This window comes from Ornithodoros turicata, chromosome 6 (genome assembly GCF_037126465.1).
Source record: "Ornithodoros turicata isolate Travis chromosome 6, ASM3712646v1, whole genome shotgun sequence".
In the NCBI taxonomy this organism is placed as follows: Eukaryota; Metazoa; Arthropoda; class Arachnida; order Ixodida; family Argasidae; genus Ornithodoros; species Ornithodoros turicata.
The window spans coordinates 10,816,074-10,840,470 of NC_088206.1; the positions used below are offsets into that span (position 1 = coordinate 10,816,074).

Below are 24,397 nucleotides of genomic sequence, written 5' to 3' on the forward strand. Positions count from 1 at the left end.
TCACCACCGTGAACAACCAGTACTTCCGGGAGGACATCACCACTTCAACTAACCTTCACAAAAGCGGGTTCTTCTAACTGCGTCTTAACACACTGCCCTTCAGCCTCCACCAACCGCAAGTGTATTCAACATCCTCGCTTCAGCTCAACATGGCTTTCATAGTTTCAACATAGTGTTAGAAGCTTCAAACTCACTCCGGCATAAATTGAAAGTAAATCTGTTGTCTCACCGATCGGTTTCACAAATTGGCCTCATTGCACGAGGCAAGGCAGCGTAATGTGCAGGTTTAATGTGTGTAATAAAACGCGTGAGCTAATCAAGTGGTACACCTCATATTCACGACTGAGAGGATTTTAGCGGATGTAGTGGACCCGTCTAATCGAGCGGATCAAGAGGGTTGACCATGCGACGAGAAAATATGGCGGATATTTCTAGCGGAGTCACAATGAAAACTATTAAATGACGACATGATTGATGTACTGTAATACTATTGCGTAATCAGCGAATCCACTGTTTGAAACCCCTATTCTGCCAAAGCATTGTGTCTATACGCTTACGGACTTGTGATAAAACTTTTCACCGAGTTTTAAATGGGCCTTCTCAACTAAGTTTTAATGGCACTTTGTTTAACTGGGTGTTATGAAACACCGTCACTTGTGGTGTTATGAAACACTTATTACAGTCTCTTTTTTTTTCTTTTTTTTTTCTACAGCTCTCTTTGTGATCAATATGCGTCAAATCACCAAAGAGGATGTCATTGTTAGATAGAACCATTCACTTTCGAAGGATATTAAAAAAAAAAAAAATTCTGCATTGTAGCCACCGTTCCGGCGTCTCCCAGCTCGCTGTTCGTTACAATGCCACGGTCCATTTACGCTAAGGGCCAGTCGTGCTTACTTGTTTACGCCACGTTAGTGGCATTGTACATTTTATGCAGGGTAGAGTTGTGGTGGTTGTGCTTCTGAAAGGGCTCGCCGTTGTCGACCTCACAGAGGTGGGCAACGTCACGCCTAACGCCCTGGGGGGAATGTGCGTCCTGGGCCGACTTCAAAGGGAACTGTGCCGGCATACGTCTGAAAGCGTCTGAGGAAAACCCAAGAGAGCCCCTAGACAGCATAGCAGGCACCGGGATTCGAACCAGGTACCTCCCAGTCTCGACGTGACATGGCCAGCACGCAACCACATTCAAGGTAGCAGAGACCGAAGAATATGGCGCCAGGGGATACGAGCCGGAGTCTAATGAGAGCCTGCTCGACACTGACAACGCCACTTAAAGACAAAGCCTGATCGCTTCAGCGACGTGACGTAACAATTAAGGGTAGTCCAATCACGACGTTGCGTTAAGGAGCCGTAGCTAATCACGACCGTCCTTTCATTTGCCTTAGCTATGGAAGCGAGCCGCCATGAGCCGCATGGGACTTTATATGTCCACGTGAGAAGGAGTGAGAGGAGGCATTACGCAGGCCTTCTTTATCTAGGTGGCGTTGGCACTGTCAGGCTTCTTGAGAGCGAGAGGGAGAGGGAAGCGTAAATCGCGACTTTCGTTTTTTTTTTTCTATCGATCATAAGTTTCAAACGACGAAACGGATAAATATCGTTCCTTCTGTATTACTGTCAAAGAAACGACATACCTTTTATTTCGCGAGGCTAAATTTTTGCACGTTGATGCCGCTTTAAAAGACGTTACGACGCGAAGAGGTTAAAGAGGCGCGGTTGCGAGAAGTCACGTGCTTACGACTACCCATGGGAATGGCCGCAGCCCTCGCTCCACAGATATGGGATTTTTTTAAATCCGTGTTAGCACCGCGAAGCAACTGTGGCTATAAGTGACGTACAGAAGTGGCACAAATGGAGAGAGGACAGCAGGAAGGAGTGGGGTGCAGGGGGTTAGTATGAGTCCTGGGCAGACTTCAGGGAGAACTGTGCCGACATTCGTTCGGAAACTCTTCGGAAAACCCAGGGAAAACCTCAGACAGCACAGACGGTGCGGGGATCCAAACCCGCGTCACCTCCTAATTTCGGCGTGTAAGGCGACCATCCTAACCACTACGCCACGCGAGCTGGTACATACTTTGACGAGCAGTACGATGCGTGCAAGACGCAATCAATCACATCTACCAAAATGTTGCAACCCTTTTAAACCCCGATTCGGCTCCTTTTCTTGCATTTTTTTTTTCATTTCTTCTTGCTCGTAGTGTCATCGTCGTCGTCACCACCATCAACAACATCACCATCATCATCATCGTCCAATTCAGCTTCACACATGTAATACCCCTGTCACACGGGCATTTTCGATCCTGCTCGACCGAACCTGCTTGAACCCAATGCAGATCGGATGGTGCTACACGGCCGCTTCCAAGCAGGATCGAACTTTGATCCTGCTTGACACAAGACAGTTCCCATAACAGGATTGAGAATTTCAAGACGGCTCGACGGCCGCCATTTGCATCCTCGACCCCGGTGAACTGTCATAACTTAAGACGGACATGCGCGCGAAGCTACAAATGATGCTTACATCGGTATACGATAAATTACCACTAATATCGCTGTTATATAGGAAACGCGAAATTAATGAGTTCCGTTTATTCGTTTGCCTATGCGCATCAATCAATGCGCATTGAAAGTGGCCGTGTAGCAGCGTCAAAACTCGAGCGTGCTCGGGAAGTTCGATGCAGATCGGATTCGAGAAGGATAGAAATGCCCGTGTGACAGGGGTATTACTTTTATTACATCCAAGTTCATTATTCCATTTTCCCAATATTCCGCACCACTTTCTTCTGTGTCTCTGATGGATGAAACACGCAAAACACCGACACGCACGCTTCATCAATTTAAAACGTGACGTCTATACGAGTGGACGGGAAACAGTCTTCCAAAAGACAATTGGACTCACAATCCCCCCCACCCCACCCACAGTGGTGATGATGGCAGCGAAGCGTGTCGGGCGGCGCATGCGTGGACGCGTCATAGTTTTGTGGCCTTCTTTCTTGTCTCTGACTCGGCCCATATCCAAGCGGAACGGGAGCCATAGTCAGCGCGCGAAGTCTCTCTGCATCACTAGTCTTCAGGGCGTCCACAAGCCTGGTACGCTGGAGCGTGGAACGAAGCGTTTTTGTGCCTCACGAGGATTGATCACCGCGGTCTTCGGGACCCGTTGCAGAGCCATGTGGACTGCTGTAGTTACGGTTGTCATCATAGCTCAATGTAAGTATCATTTTATTGATTATTAACTAAGTGAACCCTCGTTATTATGACCATGGTCGTTCCCGAAAATTTTGGTCATAATGCGGAATTGTCATATTAACGGGGGAGATTTGCAGAGGTTTCACAGCATTGTTCCCCAAGAGTATGGTCGTAAAGCGCGTATGTCAGATTATCGGGGGTCATATTAACGAGGGTTCACTGTACCTCTACGCTAACTGCTTATGTGTATAGTAGTCGTTCCCTTATACGTGCAATACGTTAGTGATTGCCATGACACGTATTAAATGTATAAATTTCCCAATCACAGAGAGCCTTTTTTATGAGCCTTTATTGAAACTTTTGCATCTGTATTTCGTAGCATAGGACTTTCAGCGGAGCAGTACAGAAGGTCCTTGCAGGTACATCTCTATATTTAGGCATACTAGCTCCAATCACTGCATCTATATAACCAGCGCTTCCCAACGTCACTCCAGCTATGAACCTAACCTTTCTATACATGGGGCTCCGGTGGAATTACGCTGCTTGGCAGATGTTTTCATTGGCAGTGTCACGGTTAAATATGATTTGTCCTTGCTGAGCCTCATGGCGGCTTGTCGACGGCATATAGCATCCTGTTTTGTCACTGTCGCTCTAAACGTAAGAATAGGCACATTTGTTTTGTCCTTTCGCAATTTATGGCAGGACCTATACCCTATTGTGCTGGTCACGAAAGCCATTGACACTTGCAACATAGTTCACACAGCGTGACAACATTAAGCATATCAATGACAACCTCATTTTCCCCGAACAATCGGTTGCCCTTCTGCTAAGCTACGCAATTTTTTTTCAACTAATCGCTCTATAACATTCTGGCTTAATTATGTACTTTCTTCATGAAAAGAGAAACACTTGAGACACTGCCATGTCGATGACATATTTATACGCATTCCAAGCACCTATATACCATCGGCTCAACAACGAGAAAACGCGCACGATCATCTCGCTTCGAAATGAGAAACCTGTTTAGTCGGTATTATAAAAGCATGGAAACCAGGCTTCAAGTGCTACGCGGCCTATATGTGTTAATGTAATCGCGTACCGCCCTTAAGGTAGGCAACCGTTCCAATGAAAGTGGTTTTTCTCATGCGCGTGAGTTACGTGAGAGAGGTGGAAAGAGGAAGTAACTTCCTTTTCGAATCATACTGAGTGAGAAATTTGCCCTGGGCAAATTCAAATTATTACACAGTCAACTTCAGATACCCATGTCTTCTATCGCCCTATTGTTCTTGCTTCCGTGAGACAAAGCATGCAGTATGTCGCCCTTCCGTATCAATGCACGCAGTTCTTGACTGCGCTACGCATTCTCATCCGTAATTCCTATAAGTTGTGTCAATTTTGCAATGACAAAGCACATAGTATACACACAGTATCGCGGTGAAACTTTGTATTTTGCACGGATGGGCGAATGATTCCATAACAAAATGAAAACAAAGGGATGGATTCTTATAGACCGGGACCAGACACCCTATACGTAAAGCACACATACGCGCTTATACCGTATACGACATAATGTACAGCAACTATAAGTCTAACGAAATTGAACCGTGGTGTGACTCATCGTATACAGGGTATTGTCTCTTCAATGACACAAGTCCAACTCTGCGTGAGGATGGTACAAGAGCAGTGGCCACCTCTTCGATAGCGACCGTCAGTGATGTTGAGATAGGTCGCTCCTAAGAGAACGTGACGCTTTTCATATTTTACGGTGCATGAAATGCGCACCAATAACATTGTAATCTTCTAATTTCGCGGATGCAGTCCCATCTACGAGCGTGCGCATAACTTGCCAGTCATCTCTGTAGGAGAACCATGATCGACCTTTTCATGCTGACAACATGCCCCCGCAATGCTCAAGAGGTTGGTCCGAAGCACAACAGATCTGCATCGAGTCTGGAAAGCTAACATAAAATGTACTGCCCGTATTTACATGCAGTGCCCGTCTATATCAAATCTCAAGGCTATAGCAGAAATGACTTCCAAGACCTGTGCATTCCTGTGGTATACATGCCGCTCAGCGCTATATATGTATTCAATGTATGCTCAGGGTGTCCAAACATTTCGTCGACTCCAACCATATACTGTAGCACGCAATACCGTTTCACAAGAACAGAAAAATCACAACAAGCCCAGACATCCAGTTCAATGTCGAGCCCCGTTTGTTTCAGGAAATGCGCGAGGATCCAGCCTCCTAATTATGCCCGGCAAAGTGCTTTGTTTCTCTTGCCTTCCGTTATATACACACGACGGTATACTGCTACGACTTGCAGAGGTTACGCTGTATGGGATATTTATGCGCGGTTGGCTTGCCAAGCGTGCCGCTTCACCAGGGGAGCGGCTCGCATACGCAGAGAAAGTCTGGGTCAGCCTGGCATCAAACAGTTGCGGCGTTCTGCCCATTAAGTGACGCTAATCAGCGCTGCTATATAATCGCTGTCTGGCATGATAAGGGCGAGAACTGATTTGGAGGGGAAGAAAAAAAAAAGGGCCCTCTCGCTACTAATTGTGACTGCTCAATTATGAGAGTTCGATGAGCACGTCGATCGTGAGACATAATTAAGAGACGAAGTTTATTCCTTAGTCATGCCGTCTGGTCTGCCCCCTCCCAGCTTCTTTCTTTCCCTCTTGAGGTCTAAATTTCTGGTGCTGGTGATATACTGCTGAAAGAGTTCGCCGTTGTCGGCCTCACAGAGATGGGCAACGTCACCACTAGCGTTCTGGGAAATGTACGTCTTGGGCCGACTTCTAATGGAACTGCGCCGACATCCGTCTGACAGCGTCTGAGAACAACCCAGGAAAACCCTCAGACAGCACAGCCGGCAAAGGGATTCGAACCCGGGTACCTCCCAGTCTCGAAGGTCTAAATTTCTCCGTTGCTAGGGCCAACCACAGTGTAGGTCCGTCCGTGCCTTTATACGGCCACGTGACCTGTCACGTGCCGTTAGCGCACGATCGCCAAACTCTGTTTGCGCGTGGTATGCTGAGATTATGGAACCATCACAGTAACAATAATGCAAAAAGAGTTAAACAATTTCATGAAACATTAAAGGGCCTTCAATACAAATTTAATAGCGTTGCAAAAAGGATTTCGCCAAGAACTTACTACCGACGATGGCGCTATAAAGTTAACGCTAATAAGCCTTATGGGTAACATGAATAAATAAAGTCACCCCCCGCCCCCAATAAAAGCGTTTGGCACAATGGCCAAATATATGCAGCCATTTTTGTTTTGCTTGTTTGTGTGTCTGCGCGGTGTCTGTCTGTTTGTGTGGTGTATGCTTACGGTGTGTTTCGATTTCGTGGTGGCGCCGCGAAGCACCTGAGGCCATGACTGGTGTACGGACGTGGACAGATGGAGAGAGGAGAGCAGGAAGGAGTGGGGGGACAGGGGAGTTAGTATGCGTCCTGGGCCGACTTCAAGGGGAACTGCGCAGACATATCTGTCTGAAAAGTCTGCCGAAAAACCCAGGGAAAGCCTCAGACAGCACAGCTAGTAGTGGGTTTCGAACCTACAACCTCATAGTCTTCAGCACGACCCCAGACCATGGGAGTATTGAAGTTGCGAATCCTGACCGTTCTTGCACAAACGTGTTCATCATTTTCCGTTTAATATCTAATCTACAAAGTGGACTCAGTCGCCTTGAATTATTCGCGCGCATAATACTCCGGAGCGGAAACTACGAACACAATGCTCAATGTTGGGTGAGATAATAGGTGAACACCTGCTGTAATCGCTTTAATTACGTTCTTAGCCACGGGTAGCAGATAAACCGTGCCATTTTCCGAACAAGAACGCGGAGGTATTACACACAACGTTTCTTGATGCTCGAAGATTGTCGTAACATAGCGGTGTTGATAAGCAAACTGCCCTTCTATAGAATAGAATAGAATAGAAATAGAAAGAAAAAAATGAAACGTAGGTCGCACAGCCCTTCTATTTTCATCTCACCGTGTTTAAGCTTCGTTAGGCTCAGATACTCGCCTCAAGGCTACTCTAAACGTGCTATAATTTCTGTCCGATAGAGGGAGATAACTGAAGAGACACGTCTCAGACAGAAGTGTTTCCCTTCTTGTCATTTTTACGAGGATGGTATACACGCTCAGGCTATCTCGTAAGTCGACGCCGGCGTCCTTGCGAGTGACAAAAACAAGCTATAAAAACCACGGAGCTCGGCATCAATATTTACTCGCGAAACTCGTGCGCGTCTCTTCGTGTTCGATCACGCCATTCCGTTCTCGAGACACTGTATTCAGAGCATTTCGTAGGAGCAAAGAAAGGACTGCATTTATATACAATCTTCTGTATTGGCCAGTTGTCATAACCTGGGCCTTACACATCAGCGTTCACTTGAACGTCGTTGCTTCATCGCAGTGGTTTGTCATAGCCTTGCGCAGACATAATGGATAGCCACTCACTGTAACAAATATAAACGCTTAGTCGTGACATGTATGTGAGTCCACTGTCGCGTTCTTCTCTTTCTTTCCCTTTTCTTCTTTTTCATTTTCCTTTCCTTTTACTTTTTTTGGAATAGCAAGCCAGCTTATGACCGGCTGACATTTCTTTTACTCCTAATAACCGTATCCCCCCCCCCTCCTTGTCGCGAACAAAGCGACGATGCTTCTTAAACAGCGACTATGCGCCGTATTAATACTAGATTTACATGCTGACTTCCGAATTCTGCAGCACGTTTGTGTTTTACAGTGACGTACTTTTTTACAGTCGCGTTTAGGACAGCTCTGTACTGCACCGTCGTCACGCTTTGTCAAAGCAGGAGTGAACATACTAGACAATTCGATTCGCCAAATAAGTAGGACTTTTGTGTAAATCAGATTCAGTCCATGAAGGTCGAAACACTAAAAACATTCGTTTGACCAGAAAGGTTGGTACAGCTTTTAGGGCCTTGGTGGGCTCGGTTTAACCGTGGAACAAATAATTGTGGCATAGTGAGAAGGTTGTCAAGCTTATTTAGAGACACTAAAATAATATTTATAATAATTGGGGCGAAGATGCACTAAGACACTATATGGTAATATACAATATCATTTTAAGCGTCGAAAAGTAAGAAAGTCGGATGGTAGAAAGGAAAGTTGAATCACTTCTGCTGCATTTTGGCGTGTATAGCGTGTCAGTCATTTTTTGTGACAAACAAGCGAGTCTCCCACGCGGACCAGTCAACATCCTGCCTGACATCACCTAACAATAGCTCAATTAACAACGCAGGGACGCAGAAGACGAACAATACACGACAGTAATGTGCGTGATTCTCGCTATCACCACCAACGATCTTCTCGCATGCATGCATAAAAGCCCGTGCCTTCTCTCTGGTCGACTTTTATTCGAGTCTCTGTTTTTCAGCCCTCGTACATTTCCGGCGTTTGTTAGCTCGCTCCATCCACTGCCCTCAAGGTGAAGGCTTTTTGGCCAGTCGCAAAACTAAGTTTTCCACCGAAAACAAAAGATTGTTACGGAGCAATTTCGTGCTTTTCAAGGACCGCGAAAGGGAAGGTTTTCTTACAAAAAAAAATTAATAAAGACGAGAGACGGGCTTTTTGGTTTGTGCTTCTGTAGCCGTATATCACAAGTGCTCCTCTCAAGTCTTCTCCAACAAGTCTTCTCCCGGGGAGAAGATTCGTTCTTGGAATGCCGGACAAAGTTATTAACGATTTATCTTGTGATATATTGACTCATACGGCGCAAAGAGCCTTTATTTATATCATACCGTGACCATGTTGTAATTGTGACAGCGTTGTCTGTACATCTTGGGCACCACTACATTGTTGCGGTGAGGAGGAAAGAAAATGACGAAGGATCGGGGATATTGTGGAACAGCATGGGAGAATGACGTCATGTTGCAAAGACTTTGCGACTCGGATTGGCCAATCAGTGCATCGGGAAAGGCCCGCATAAATTTGCGAAAGTTTCCCAAACACTAGCTTCTCTCCGTGTAGATCTGTTCTCCAAGGCCAAGGCCACAATGAGAGTACTTTGCTGGTGGTTTAGGACAGAGGTAACTACGCACCGCTAAAGTTACCATTCCGCGGTCAAGGCAAATGCAGTTTAATGCCTTCAGGAAATGAAAATCGCAATATATATATATATATATATATATATATATATATATATGAAGGTCACAAAGAGCACGTCGACATAGGTAGTTCTCTTGCTTGATGACAATACACACGTCGACAAACTACACCCAGGCCAGGCAATAAACAGGTATATAAGGTGCACTCTTTCAAATGCATTGTGATACGTTGCCGACGGTGAAGGTTTTCCAAAAATTACACCCCATCTCATGGTCGTCATCTATTGCTGTTGTTGTTTCCAAAAATTGTTGTCGCAAAAAAGTAAATAATGGCTCAAAACCGATCAAATATTCACTGCACACTTTTGCGCTAATGCCACGCAGTGCGATGCCCTGGCGACAATAGGCACACATTATTTTGACGTTGCGCACCATCAACCGTTCAAAATGCTGCACGCTCATACATTGATTTAGTTGTGATATCAAGAAATGAGGCGAATTCCAAGCCTCTTTCAACTTGTCTACCCCAAGTGAGTCAGTTCAAACCGTAGCACGGGCCACGTTCTTTCATGGAACATAATTAGGGAATGTAGATGGGTAGAAATCCAGCGAACCGGTAGAGATGTAGAAGTCTTTTGTTGGTTTTGGTTTGCGTTTGTTTGAATGCTGTGGAAGTTGCAGAAAAGCAACGGAGCCTTGGCTGTTTTTGTCACATTTTGTATTTTATTGTGCGGTATACGTTTATGCAAGCGCGCAACATGTTTGCAGTAACTAACAGATATAGTAAGGGTAACTAACTATGATTAACAGTAACTAACTGTATGTAACTAAAAGTAACTAACTGAATGACTAACAGTAACTAACAAGATATAGTAAGGGAGTTGCCTCAGGCTAGGCTACAAAAATACGGTATGCTAACAGCACTGTTAGTGATAGCCTGTGTGTGTGTGGGGGGGGGGGGGGGGCACCAGGCACCTGCGGCGAAATTTACAGCTCTTTCCTCACGTTTGGAAAGGATGATTCTCAGACGGAAAGCGGGTAAACAGACGGAGATCCGTCGCGTCCGCTTCGGAAACTGGCGAGAGGAAATAGTATTTGATTACGCCCGTCTTGGGTGAGGTCGAGGAAGCGCTTCGCGACAACGGCGTCGTGGCTGGCAGTTTCCGATTGACATCGCTCTCTATTTTACAACACGACAAAGTTAATCTGGGTTCGTATAACACACACGGACTTTATTGATCTCTACATTATAGGCTAAACAGGTTGTAACACATTGATGGATGTGCTTCATCGCGACATGCGCGCATTGTACTGCACGCCAAGGTACGGAGGAAAAATATTTCTTGTATGTGTCGTACTTGGGAAGATATGAATATTCGAACACACGACGCGTCAAGCTCTGACGTCAGAGGAGCGAGAGGCTACGGTCATTCTCATTGGTAGTCGTATAAACACGTGACCTCTCCCACGCTGTGTCATATGCGGAGAGGCCTGCACCCCCTGCAGCGACGCCAGAGATATCCTGGGTTTCGCTACCCGCAGTGCCGATGTTGTAATTGTCTATTACCTTCTTTGCTGTAAATGTTTAGAATGCAGATTCACATCGACGCAAAAAAAAATATATATTTTAATCTTTCAAGTTTTTCTGGAATAACTTCGGACGCAGGTGTCGCAACTTCATTAATATTGTGGGCGGTTAACATTGTGGGCTACTCGGATTTGCAATATCCTTTTACTCCTATTTCTCAACTGTATTAGCGAATATTGTCTATTTCATGAAAGCGTTCGAATATCGGCGCATGCGCTGCACGCACAGTTGTACATTCGACGGCCGACACCGAACAGTCGGTGGAAAACGTACCCATAATAGAGATTACAAATGTGTGCATCTACGGTTGCCCCACTGTACGCGTATCTACGTGAGAGAGATAAGTGGCAATAATTTTCTTACTGCGAGTATCAGTATAAATGAGGAGGCTCGGTCGGCGATTACGTTGTCCCTGATAGTCCAGAAAGCGAGAGTGCCCACCACAACCACGATATCCATTTACGTAGAAGTGGTCCGCAGAACGACTGAAGCACCTTCGAAAGCTCGTGCTTACTGTATTTTTCTTTGCCACATCTTCCAAGTGACACTCTCGAATGAGCGCTAACTGTGACATGCTAATCTCGTGACATGCTAATGTCATGACATGTCACAGCATGACATGTATCTATGTACGTACGTCATGTGACATATTATAGCAAGGTAACGGTCGTTGGAAGCTGAACGAACTAACTAACGAAAATGAGTTGTTCAGAAAACATCAGTGCTGCTCCCTGTGCTCTTTACCTTATGTTACGCTATATATTTAATTTTAGTTTTCAAAAAAGTTTGGCAACATAAAGACAACAAATATAGCGTAAATAAACGGAGCAGTAGCGCGCCTTTGGAGTAGTTTACACTGACACAAATATTGACCTATTACAACAGCCTTTTAAAGGTGCTGATGCGGGAAAATGTTGTTGCGCTTTTCTTCATTGCATTCACTCATTTTTTTTTTCTTTTTTTTTTTGTTATCACAACGTTCAGTGGCTGCCATGGCTGTGTAGAATATGGTATCTGAATGTAAGATTGACTGATTGGAAAGATCAGAATGTAATTATGTTATTATGCAATGTAATTCGTGACGTTTCTACGTTCTCGTTTCTGATTGATTGATTGATTGATTGTTACAATATTTGTAAGTTTCTCTGCGATTTGTGTCTCCAGTTGCTGCTACTGTAAGGGAGTGAAGGCATTCTTCGCGCTGTCTTAGCTTTTATCCTTCCACGCTTTCTCCTTCCATGATTTGGAGGGAAACAAATATGAACACCTAACACATATTACAAAATTAAGTGACTAAAAAGTCGCCCCGTTTGCAATCGACAGGGCGTGACGAATGCTAATTGCACGAAGACAGCCTCACACTCATCATCGACGTTTCATTGACCCACTTCCGATCGTAGAGCTGTTGCAATGTGTCCTCGTCGTCATTTCTTCACCCCTCGAACGAAAAATAACCTGTCATCTTCCAGTTGCGTCAGCTGTCGGTTGCGCAAAACGATGTTCCTATTATCATTTGTTTACCAATCATAGACGTTGACAACACGTAGCTTTTAGGGTGTTGAAGTGCCTTCTGTCCCCACATCCTCGCTACGTACTGTCACAAAAAATAGGTGTAGTCCTTATTGGCTATGCGTGAATTTGATGTTTGATGTTTTTTTGCGCAATAACATCAAGGGTCATAATGCGCCAGTACAATGATAAAATCTCATCAAGTGAAATTTGATGGTAATGGTAACTGTAGCGGTAATTTATGGCAATCATAATAGTTTAATATTGGATATTCCTTTCTTGTTACATTTTTTAAGTAATACGTTGTTAGCAAAATCAGTAAGCTTCATTATCAGTACATTATTATCAGTATCATTATTATCATTATCAGTTCATTATCATTATTAGTACATTAAGCCATCGTCTGGAACCTGCAAACAAGCCATTAACGAAGCGCTTTTTTTACAGAATTAATATGAGATGAAGAATAAAGATTATTAGTATTAATCTGCTTGAAATGTTCGAATTGTACAACGTTTAATTCTTCCGTGTTTCGTGACTGCCTCGAGAAAGGAGCATGTTTGCTATCGGAACACTGCACGAAAATCTTATTTCCTCACGTGACTATACTTTTGATTTATCGCAGGTGTTAGCGGTGCTTTGGGACAAACGTGCAGCTTAGAACGAGCCCAGCAATGCAGAGACGACCTACAGAGGCAAACTCGCCAAGAGACCAGAGCATACAGAGGACAGGAAGTCACCACGTTATGCACGTGAGTAAATTAAAGAACCTCGATAAAAACACCTCTGCCACATCCAAATTCGGCTTCCGCCCTTCGTTTCCTTCTCACCCAGATTGTCACGTTACACCTACCACGTGACAGTGGCAGTCCCGCAGATGCTTCACGGCACCTGTGTGTGTGTGGGGGGGGGGGGATATTTATTAGGACAAATAAAAAAATGAGGAAAGGTCAGCCAAACGGTATGTCGGCTTGCTATTCCCCAAAAAAAGGGAAAGAAAGAAAGAGAAGAATTGGGGAATAAAGGATAAACCGACAAAAGCTGAAAGACGGATGAGGTGCTTTAAAGACAAATAAGATTTAAAAAAAGAAATATGAGGGTAATGTGTATCAGATCAGGGTGAGAGGTGGGGGTGGGGAACTGACGAATGAGATGACATGACTTGAGTTCACATCACAGGCTGCGCATGAGACCTGTGTCTCTGATGGATGTCAAAACTGTGTGGGACGTCGTACTGGGCCGAGCAGAGTGACCAGAGGCATCTGCGGATTGCTTGACGAACAAACCTTTACGGAAGTGCGGCATTTATGCGAGTAAATCAGCAACACACACACACAAAAAAGTGATAATCTATCCAGATTCAATGAAAAATATTTGTCCCAGTGATTGTGAACAGCATTACAAATCACATGACCGTACATGCTTCTGAGACACGACTCTCAAGCAGACATGTACAGTATACTGCGCAAAAGTATTTAAAATAAGATACTAAATACTCCACGTAAACAGTATTTAAAATAGAGTACAAAATACTCAAAACTGAAAGTAATTTGAGTAGAGTACTAAATAGTCTAAGAAGTATTTAAGATACTCTTTAAAGTACTTTAGTATCAGCAGTAAGTGAAACGCGTATTCTGAACGTGGCCGTACAAATGAAAGGGATAAACTTCATCCGCCGTACTTAATCATATCTTTTATTTGCAAGGTCGTGGAGTCAAGTAATGTTTGGTGAACTTTGGTGAACTCAAGTAAACCTTGGTGATATGTTCCGACCCAAAACTTCGTAATCCCTCCTGTATGTCAGCTCGGGCCTTTCAACCTCTTGCGCGTGCTTATTGCTTTGGTGACCAAGGAAATAAATGCCGGGATTCTCTTGTACCTAGTGCCCTGGGGATTCACCGGGCAATATGAATAGGAACCGTTTTTTGACAAAGGGGTCGGGCTATTGACAAGCAAGGGGGAATATATGTTCATTATTAAAAAAAGGAGGGAAATGGACAAGCAAGGCCAAGCGTGGGACCAGCCTATTGTACAGGAGGATAAATGAGAGATGCGCGAATTCCCAAGAAAAAAAAAAGAAAGAAAGACAAAGGGGTTAAGTTCCAGTGAGCTGAAAATCTGGACACGACGGGGAAGTGTGCTGGATACGGCTTTACGAGGAAAGAAAGTATTTTGAGTGCTGAGTAGGAAATACTGAACAAAGTTTTTTTAATACTTTAAAAATAATTGTGGAAAAAGGTACTGAGTAGAGTACCAAAAAACCGGAAAAGGTCTCTAAAATATTGTTATTTGAGTACGTACTCTAGATACATACAAGTCTGCAGTCTCAAGGTACAAATAAATCAAGTGATTAAATGATAAATGATGATGTCATAAGAGAGTCTGCGACTTCGATGTGGTTCTAAAAAATCAGCGTGTGTACACAAGCTTGTATGGTGTGCGCACTGCTCCTTTTATTGCCCTTTTTACTTTCTTCGCAGGTCTGTGAGAGAAAACATGGCATGTCTCATGTGGCACTCTGCAAACTGTCAGACGAAAGATCAACAAGAACGCAGCGGAGATCTCGTCCTTGCCGGGAAGTCATTCCTGGACAGGGTCTGTGATCTCGACAGAGGTAACACTTTCATTCCCAATCTTAACATTGCCACAAAATGCAAGCGTTCCTGCTTTGCAAGCCTATACAAGAACGATAAGCAGCTAGCAAGCTGCGGACCAATCGAACATTTCACCAGAACTTCCATTCGGGGTACGTAACATAAAAAAGAGGTACACGCGTCCTGAGTCGCGATCGATTCTTTTTTTTTTTTTTTAGTGTGTGTGTGTGTGTGTGTGTGTGTGTGTGCATTGGAACAGCGCACTCAAATACGTACACTGAAAATGCTAAGCTCGATGTGACAGGGCACGTGCTCAGGCTGATCCTTCGGGGGGGGGGGGGACATAGGTTTATTGCAAAACAAAACAAAAAACACGAAAGAGGGGAAAGGTTAGCCTGGCTCCAGCAGCCGACTTGCTATTCCCGCTTACAAAAAGGAAAAGGATCCTTCGGGGTCATCTAATGTATCGCGTGTAATAAGGCAAGGTGCTACACCCCAGCGGTGAAACACCTCCCCTCATATGATCGTCTACGAGCCCAAGGAATCAGATCGAATTTCTAAAGCCAAGGTGTATTTGTGAAATGCTATGAAGACTGAACAAGACGAAGTACATTCAAGAACTTCGCAAGGCACGACTCTCTCAAGGCGTCTGAGTCTCCCAGATGCTGTCACTGCGTTGCTCTAGCAGATTTAGAGCACATTCTTCTTCATTGCCCACGCTACCAGCCTTCCCGAACCGCACTCTCCGGGTCTCTTAACCAGCTGGACTCTCGCCCACTCTCTTTCACTCAAAATTGCTTGGTCCCTGGCCAAATCCGGCCCATCAACGCTGTGCCCTCAAAGCTCTCTTGACATTTTTGGACACCACAGGACTTCGAACCTTGTAGTGAAGGGGCTCATTATTTCATTCCCCGCATCACCATCAGCAATGGGGTAGAGTATCGCCCCGGCCGATGAAACTCCCAATTCATCATCTTAAAAAGAAAGGTGTTGTTGTTGTTGTTTGTTCAAACAGAGCGGTTTCACAAGCACAGAACGAAACTTCTAGTTTCACGAACAAAGCAAAATCTGCGTAAAAATAGCTCCACGGAGCGTCACGTTGATTACCATGTCGCGCGCACGCGCGTCGCCTCGTCGTATAAGGTCCCCCTGCGGTTCCTGTTCTTGACAGGTTTAAGTCAGGGAGGCCAACATCATGTAAGACGCAGGAGAAGCTGTGGAGAAAGGCGTTCTATTTTACCGCTTCGTAAACGTAGCGCAAACGGGCTATTCGACTAACCATAAGAGGCGTGTTCGAGAGGACTGGCGTAAACATGACATAGGCAGCATATCCTCGAGTTTGTGGTGGAGACAAGGGAACGAACAGGCAGACGCACAACACAGGAACACATGACTTTGCAATGAACCTTTTTCATAACGGCTTATGCGCGTGCGCGTGACCTTGAGGCATCGGAGAGGGTTATCTCCGTCTTCATTAGATGGCGCAGTATGGGGACGACAGAGGTGGGGACCAGTGGGGAGACCGCACGAACGGCGCGAGCTCGTCGGTCCCACACCGGACCGGTTTTGGTCCTTCGTACTAGCCACGCGGATTTGTTTTGACGCGCTCCGAGCGTGGTTCCCTGGGCAGCCGCTAGGATACCACGCGTATGTGAAAAAGGTACATGGTGTGCGGTCGCATGTGGGTACGAAATTCCATTTTCTATACCCTCAAACATAGTAGAAAATGAAAACTTTGGTGATTGGTAGAAAAAGACGTGCGGAGGAACTGCGTATATCGACTAATCTATCGACTGATTTTGTAGGATGGCGTGTGAGCCGCTGCTACCAGTATGACGACATCAAGAAGTGCGAAGCCAGCTTCGTGGGTGGAGGCAAGGGACTCGTGGCGTCAGACGCCTGCAGGTATGAACCACAGATATGCAGTGATCTCTTCATTGTGGGCTTCATGTCATATCAATTAAGGACAAGGATGTAATACCGTTATTCAGCCATCATGCCATCCACCCCTCATAGATAGTTCGCTTACTCGATGACAATGCACATCCACCCCTCATCATTTGATGTATACATCATACTAACCATGAGTGCCCTGTGGTAGTGAGACACAAATTAAGCGTAAATTTTCCTCGCTCGTCGTTGCTGCATGTATTCATTGTTGGACTAGTATATAGTACGCGAAACGAAGTGCCATAACATTGTGGTCATCAGCTCCTGTCCAGAAGGGTGTACTAGTGTCTCATTATACCCTATGTGACAATTAATGCGAGTCGTAGGCAGGGAAACCTTCCCCAAACCAATGCAGAAGTCTAACCTAGCCCATTTTTGTTTTCTTGTGCTTTCTACTTTCCTGTTGACAAATACTTGAAATGCCACCACAAGCTAAATCTCGTGTCTTCAGAATGTTGCCGGATTTATGCCATTGTAATCCACGCGTCTGCCACTGCATTCTCCCAAAACATTGATTCTCTACGTGAGACGGAAGCAGCATAAAATAAATTTCTGGTTCTGAGAAGTATGACGTCATAGAATGCGCGATCTGTAATGCGTCTGGCAACACTGCATCCAGAAGGTCTATTTCCGTCCCCTCACCACAGCTGCTGGCAGACCTCCAACGTTGAGTGAAAAGGGAAGACGCTGGCGCTGTTGCCAGGAGAGAGATGCCGGAGTTCTCGATGACGTCACCTTCTCTTGGAGAATCCGAAACTATGAAACTCGAAAATTCGTGGAACAGCGTAATGTTCGCTGACGACGTTTACATTTTGAGTACTGAGTGGTCGAGAAAGGTTGATTTATAATACAAAATGCAAAAATGGGCAATTAGCTTCCCTACCTTCAAATGAAATAAAGACAGACCACTCGTGTCGTGGCCACTGTTAACCAATCTTCCGTTTCCGTGGCCTCGCTCCGATTAGCGCCAGACTACTGGAGAACAGTGGAAATAGCAACGGACCCGGCGACCGTCACTTTGGAGGTGGTCGGTTGCAGGTGTGGTATCGTTTATTGACAACACCTGTATAGGAACAATGGCCCAAGCGCAATGAAAGAGGCCCCAGCCCAAGCAGCACAATGTACTGAAAGTCGAGTGCAATGGGGGGTGGACGGTATGCTTCTTATCAATGTTCTTTAGTTTAACGGGTCTGTTGAAGGCCTTCCACCTACCTGTCCACCCCCATTGGACTCGACTTTCACTACATTGTGCTGCTTGAGAAGAAATCATTCCGGCAAGTCTAAGATAAGCAGTCTTCTTTCTTTTGCTTCAGCCTCGTGATACAGGTTGGGACAAAAGTTTACGGAACACGCGAGCGGCGTACTTTTCCTTTGGTACGACACCCTAGCGGCCGCCGGAATCGGGTGAGTTCACTGTTTCGAAGGGCTGTAAGGGTGCGGTGTTAGCGACCCACAGCGGTAGCTTCCACTTCCCTTACACACCTAAACGACACCGGACCTACCACTGTGTGTCGCTAACAGCGCACCCTTCCATCCCTCCGAAACAGTTAACTCACCCGCTTCCGGCGGCTGCTAGGGTGTCACACCGAAGAAAAAGTAAGCTGCTCGCGTGTTCCGTAAACTTTTGTCCCAACCTGTACCATGCTAAGCGTTCAGTGATACCATGCTAAGACCTGGCCACCCACAAAATGACAATCTACTGATCCAATGCTGTTTTCACTGTTCCCCGATAGTCGAGCACTTATCGGAGCGAGGCCACGGAAACGGGAGATTTCTTAACAGTGGCCACGACAGTACCTGTAGCAGCCAAGGATCGCTAACGCGAGGCAACGAAGGAACCACCTTATGTGTGCAGCGGAAGTCCCGTCCCCTGCTAGAAAAATGATCCGCGCTCACACCAACTACCCGAATCCGTAGAACTGTCATCCAATGTGTTACCGCAGAGGGCCGCTCTGTGGAACTAAGCATAATCACGGGTTCTTGCACATACCAGATGTTTCATTGGCTATACTTTCGTTCCACGCTTCGTCAACTTCTTGGGTGACCAATAAAGGTTGCTTTTCTGCCACAGACTCTTCATAGCGTACAGGACCTGCGTCAAAGACGTCGTGAGCCGGAGGTGTTCCCGCGAAGACGAACAACAACTGCCTTCGTACCTGATCGACCGTGCCCGGGAACTGTCGTGGCAGTGTGGTGGAACCGTCAGCGAAGCACGAGACATCCACAGCGTGTACCGTGCCTCAGGGCCAGCAGCATACGCTCCCTACACGCAAGGTGACGCATCACACAACCTTTTCCCGTTACACATAACAACCACATTGTATTTTAACCTTGAAATTCAGACGCACGCATACAATACTGCACGTCAAACGAGAGAACATCACGCACCGACTCAAAATGACGCAGGAGTGTAGCTTATGAACAGGAACGATTGGAACGATGGGTAACGTCAGTAACAAGTTTCGCGCCATAGCCACGATATCGTAGCAGATAAGATTGCGTATGGCGCAGGTGATGATTTGACGCAGCAAGCGACGGAAGAGAAAGGTCACCATACTCAGTCTTCCCTAGGCAACTACGAAAATATGATTCCGCTCTATTAGGAACCAAAAGCCACATGCGCTGCTCTTGTGCCCTGACCTGCTTGTGCTACAACGCACCCATGCCGAAGCGACGGCTCGATCTTTCCGCTGTCGATTTGGGCGACAGCGTTGCAGACTGTAGAGAGTTTTAACAAATCGGATCTGGCAGCTCCCGATCGTTAAAAAATACGGTGAATTGGAACCGAAGGGAACGCCAGCACAAACTTACCAAACCCGGAGTGAACCGGAGACCCGCTCGGTGCCCGACGATGCCGTAAGTTCTGCCAGTGCACAGCCATCACGGCCATTTTTTTAGAGGAAGAAGAAGATAGCCATTCGGAAGTAGTAGTTCTGCGGCTGTCCACATTTTCACCATAGGGCTGTTGCAGCACAGTTTGCACAGCGCCATTTCGGGCCCAAGCGGCCACGGATCTAGGGAGTAGTAGGGCTAGGGAGTTTCAGCAGCGGATTCTGCGTGGTGTTTCAAGCGGCATGCACCAAGGAGAGCTACAAAACCTGTAGGAAATCCACAGACAAAGCGGTGCATCTTGCCAAGTGCGAACAACTCGAGACCATGTAATTGAGAGTGGTACGTCGTCTGCTAAACTAGCGCGCGTTGCATATTTTGGCGTACGGCACAGCCATGATGAGATTTTCCAACCGTAAGCGTGTCTGGTAATGGCGACTATCGAGCGTAGCTCCGGAGAGGTACCGTGCCATTCACGTCCTCTGAGCATGCGCAGTTGCGTAACCGCGCCGACGGTAACCTACCGTGCGGGAGAACGTGGTTTGCTAAAACTCTCTAGTATATTTGCCGTGATCATTAATCTCGTTAACGAACATTCAGTTAACACGAGGATGTAAAGTTACTCGCATCTGACTTTAATTTACTCGTAGATCGCATTGGAAACGAACATGTAGTACATTCCAGCATGTCGTTTCCGAACCAGGACATTTCGGTTCTTGTCGTTAGAACTGTTGGAACGTTTACCTTCGCCGCCAAAGTTGACTTAACAACTGCATACCCGCCTAAAAGAAAGTGGCCATCTACTGAGTTTCAATATCGCCGTTGCTAGATGTTACCTATCTGTCACCTTTTTATTAAAGCACCATTCACTGTCAACTAATGGACATGCATTAACCAGCATGAATACCTATATGTGTTACCATCTCTGCACGGTTCTCTCATTATCTTTGGCTTGACACCTACGCGGGTGTAAACTCCTTTCATCCGTCTTCCTCATCATCTTTACCATCTCTTTCGCCTGGTCTCTCATCACCATCTTGCACCGTCGTAGCACTGTGTATGTCCTCCTACTTGCACAGGCTATCCACGGGCCACCGTCTCTCCTGGGGTGCCTCGATATCACAACTTTTCCTTTGTCGACTCTCCTTCCTACGCCTACACGCCGCCTCCTGCACCTGTCAGGTCACGTGATGGTATGTTGCACTCCTATGCTTCCTTTCGCTAACCACTAAGCACAGTCAAAAGAGGTAAGTGTAAGCACACGGTCTTCAATGAGCAGGTTGTCGAGAACACAACAGAAGCCAGAACAACACATGCTAGCAATGTCCCTGTAGTGCATAGCCCTGCTTCAAGCGTAGAAGCTGGAAAACTGTTACGAAAAGGTTGTCAGCAGGACTTAAGAACAGGGAGGTCATGGGAGCAATAGAAGCGGACCTATGACGACACGCAGATGCATGCAGATTGAACTGTGTTCCGAGTCTTGCCGACGGGTTTCCTATATACACTCCTCCTATTGTAATGTTCCGGTATACTGCTCACTAGGGCACTAAGGTTCACTGGGTGCTGTGCCTGGTCCTTTTCGATCTTCAGTATGTTAAACACCAATGTCGAAGCAGCAACCCAAGTTCCACTAAAATATATTTTTTGTATCTCACACACAGTCATATCCTTCCTTTACACTGCAGGCTAACACCCATACCAGGACCTAACCACCATAGGAAGGTGTTTTTTTAATGTGTTTGAAACTGTAGCTTGATTTCACTATAGATTTCCTTTACGCAGATTCATACTGCATGGTTCGAGCTAGCGATGCCCTTCAAGAATGTTCCAGGGACCACCAGAGGCGACAGTACAATGCCAGAAAGTACTACTCCGACGACAGAGTACGCGAAATGTGCTGGTAAGTGTCAAATAACTAAGTAAAACGAATTCAATCGCATAGTATTGCATTTCATTGCCGAAGTACATAGTGGAAGACCATGCTGCTTTTAATTTTGATGCTGACGGGAGGCATACCGCCTTCCGTGTGGATACCGTATCAAACGAGACAGTATATCGTCCTTTGCATCGCAAATCTTCCCCTAACAGATTTGCGGCTCGTGATTTCTCTATCCATTCACAGAAACATACCAACAGGAAGACAAAGTAACATACCATCCTAGTTACATGAAACTCTGATGCGCTGACCTTTCTATTTCTCACAGCGCTACAGTTGAATATCGCGAATGCATCAAGCTGGTGTTGCACGACAAGTGCCGGGACGCTGGTAGCTCCGTTGTGGACAGCATCATCTACCAGCAGACCAGGGAACTGGACTACGAATGCCGAGATTTCAACGCATATCGCTGTGCCGGCTGTGCCGTGCACGTTGCCAAGACAACCATATTACTGTGCCTCCTGGCAGTCTTCAGCAAGTTCTACCCTAGAAGCTGAACAGCGGGCATTTATGCCTGTTCAAAAATGACGTCTCAGAACTTCTTCCGCAGAAGTGGACTGTGAACTGTGATTGGCTTAGAGCATGCCTTTCGACTGAATTCAAGTGGCTTAATTCTTACATCACAGTGTTCGAAAAGATGCCATAGCAATTGGTACATTGCCATGCCGTCTTGCTCATGACCCTAACTGCTTCCCACCAGTGTATTAATATCTCCGTCATCTTGAAAGATGTACAGTGCCGTTTAAGTTATGAGAAGAGGGTGTGTTAAGTACTTCTGCAATACCGAGACTTGGTGAGTGTCAAAAAGAGATGACATATCCAAAAATATTCCAACATACCTTTACCCGATAACCTAAATTTAACCGAGAGTATGGTATGGATGCAGGCCAGCTGGTGCAGGACAAACTCCATGATGTGAAAAGCCTGAGTCTGGGCAATAACTAGAGGGACAGAACAAACACAGTCCTGTCCGTCTAGTTGTTGCCCTTGAGAGGCTTTTCACACCAAGGAACCTAAATTTGTCCTTTTTTTTCTCTCTCTCTCAGGCTGTGGCTCGTCTGCACTGTGATATAAGTCTCCCAGGTGGAGTAGCATTGCATGTGTAACGGACACATAACATTTGCACATGCGCTTGCCTTGAGACCAGACGCTATGGTAGTTTATGAGCATATGAATTTTTAGGAGTCTGAAATGCATGCACATGGCATGCCTCTAAGTGCCAGCGATATTGCCAGGGTTATGATATCTGCAAGAAATCCGTGTGTATCTGAAGCTATATTTTCCTTGTGGTCACACGCACTGTACAAATAAGCACACGCATGCACCTCCACATACTCATCTGCAAGTTACTGACATCGTGCGTTCTACTATTAACTGAATAACGTCTTTATGCATCCCTATCACGCGTTAATTATGTCGAATCATAACAGCTGATGGTCTGCCAACACCTAGTATTGTTTTTAGTCCGTCCAACTCCAACACCTAGTGGAAGTACCTTACTCCCATATAGTCAGGAGAACTGACGTCGTGATAAAGAATCACGCCAGCAAACGAAACCAACTGCAAAATCGCGCCTTGTAGATCGCCCCTGATGTCCCATTTTGCCACTCGGTGTTCCCGGCTTTCGATGACTTATAACGATGATTCTGCAACGCGACCTCCTGAGCCATTGCAGAAATATTTTTACAGGTCACATACGTTCACCATGCCTAAGATTCAGCACGCTCGTGTATGCAGCATACCCTTGCCTATCTGCCACGCCAAGATAAGGGGACCGACCTCCACACATTTCCGCTGTCATGAGTTTGTACAGTCCCAAGCAGCACAATGTATTGAAAGTCGAGTGCTATAGGGGTGGACGGGTAGGTGGAAGGCCTTGAACACGCTCTTGCAACTAAAGAACATTGATAAGACACATACCGACCACCCCTATTGCACTCGACTTTCGGTACATTGTGCTGCTTGGGGTGCAATGCTAACACGTAAGAACGTTTCTCTTCACAGCACAACGCGGTAACCCATTTCTTACAATAGCTGGTTGTGCAACTGAAGATTACATTTTCTCTTATTTTTGATGCATGTGAAGTCAAGTGTCAAGCTATCAGTACCAGTCACCTTCATTTTACGCGTGCCAGTTATTGCATTGAGATCGTCATTGTATGTTTCTGTTTGGTCCAAAATAAAGCGACGACACACTGTTCTCTTGAGAGCAGCTCTTGATTTAGTTTCTGTGTGCTACGGGGTACTAACGCAAATGTGCAGCTCTGATCCAAAAATTGTTGTGCCTCATTACAGCGACCTTGAGAAATGTGTGATATTGTCTTTCGTTTTGCTATACGAAGTAAGAAATGTGCTGCCGAACCATTTACAAACAAATATGACCGTATTTTCTTCAAGTTGATACTTCATGATCTTCCAAATACACTGTCCGGCTCTGCATACGTGAGCTTATTATTTGTCCTTATAGTATAGGTGGTTCCCGAAGGTCCCTTCAGGTGAGTCCAACTGTTATTTTCTGCACGTGTATTCCGGAATTTCCACAGACGCTCTTGGGCAGACGTGGGCATCGTTCTCTGTGAAGTCGTCCCAGAACGCATGGATCCCCTGCCGGCGGTGTTCCGCGCGCTCGAAGGAACAAAAGCAATACCGTCTCCAAGGGGAGGCCGCGCTCAACCGTGCGCTACACGTCACCCCCTGTCGGGAGATATAATCGTCAGATATTTGG

General features: G+C 45.9%; 1 protein-coding gene across 3 annotated transcripts; it reads left to right on the forward strand.

The window, feature by feature from the left end:
- Window positions 1-3,019: 3,019 nt before the first annotated feature.
- On the forward strand, window positions 3,020-23,872 carry LOC135399042 (uncharacterized). 3 transcript variants are annotated; one of them, XM_064630687.1, is made up of 8 exons: window positions 3,020-3,204; window positions 12,989-13,115; window positions 14,844-14,977; window positions 16,763-16,862; window positions 18,979-19,181; window positions 20,816-20,929; window positions 21,519-21,636; window positions 21,941-23,872. In XM_064630687.1, exons 1-8 carry the CDS (start codon window positions 3,165-3,167, stop codon window positions 22,167-22,169), a joined length of 1,065 nt encoding a protein of 354 aa, XP_064486757.1. In that variant the 5' UTR covers window positions 3,020-3,164; the 3' UTR covers window positions 22,170-23,872. The 3 variants fall into 3 exon arrangements, with proteins under 3 accessions (XP_064486757.1, XP_064486759.1, XP_064486758.1); XM_064630689.1 differs by lacking the exon at window positions 20,816-20,929; XM_064630688.1 differs by lacking the exons at window positions 3,020-3,204; window positions 12,989-13,115; window positions 14,844-14,977 and adding an exon at window positions 16,178-16,642.
- The last annotated feature ends 525 nt before the right edge of the window (window positions 23,873-24,397 follow it).

Bases quoted from the DNA above. Each gene is read 5' to 3' on its own strand.
- LOC135399042 (XM_064630687.1), top strand. From the start codon at position 3,165: ATGTGGACTGCTGTAGTTACGGTTGTCATCATAGCTCAAT. The intron at 3,205-12,988 runs GTAAGTATCATT...GATTTATCGCAG, and splicing joins GGTTGTCATCATAGCTCAAT to GTGTTAGCGGTGCTTTGGGA. The intron at 14,978-16,762 runs GTAACACTTTCA...CTGATTTTGTAG, and splicing joins GGTCTGTGATCTCGACAGAG to GATGGCGTGTGAGCCGCTGC.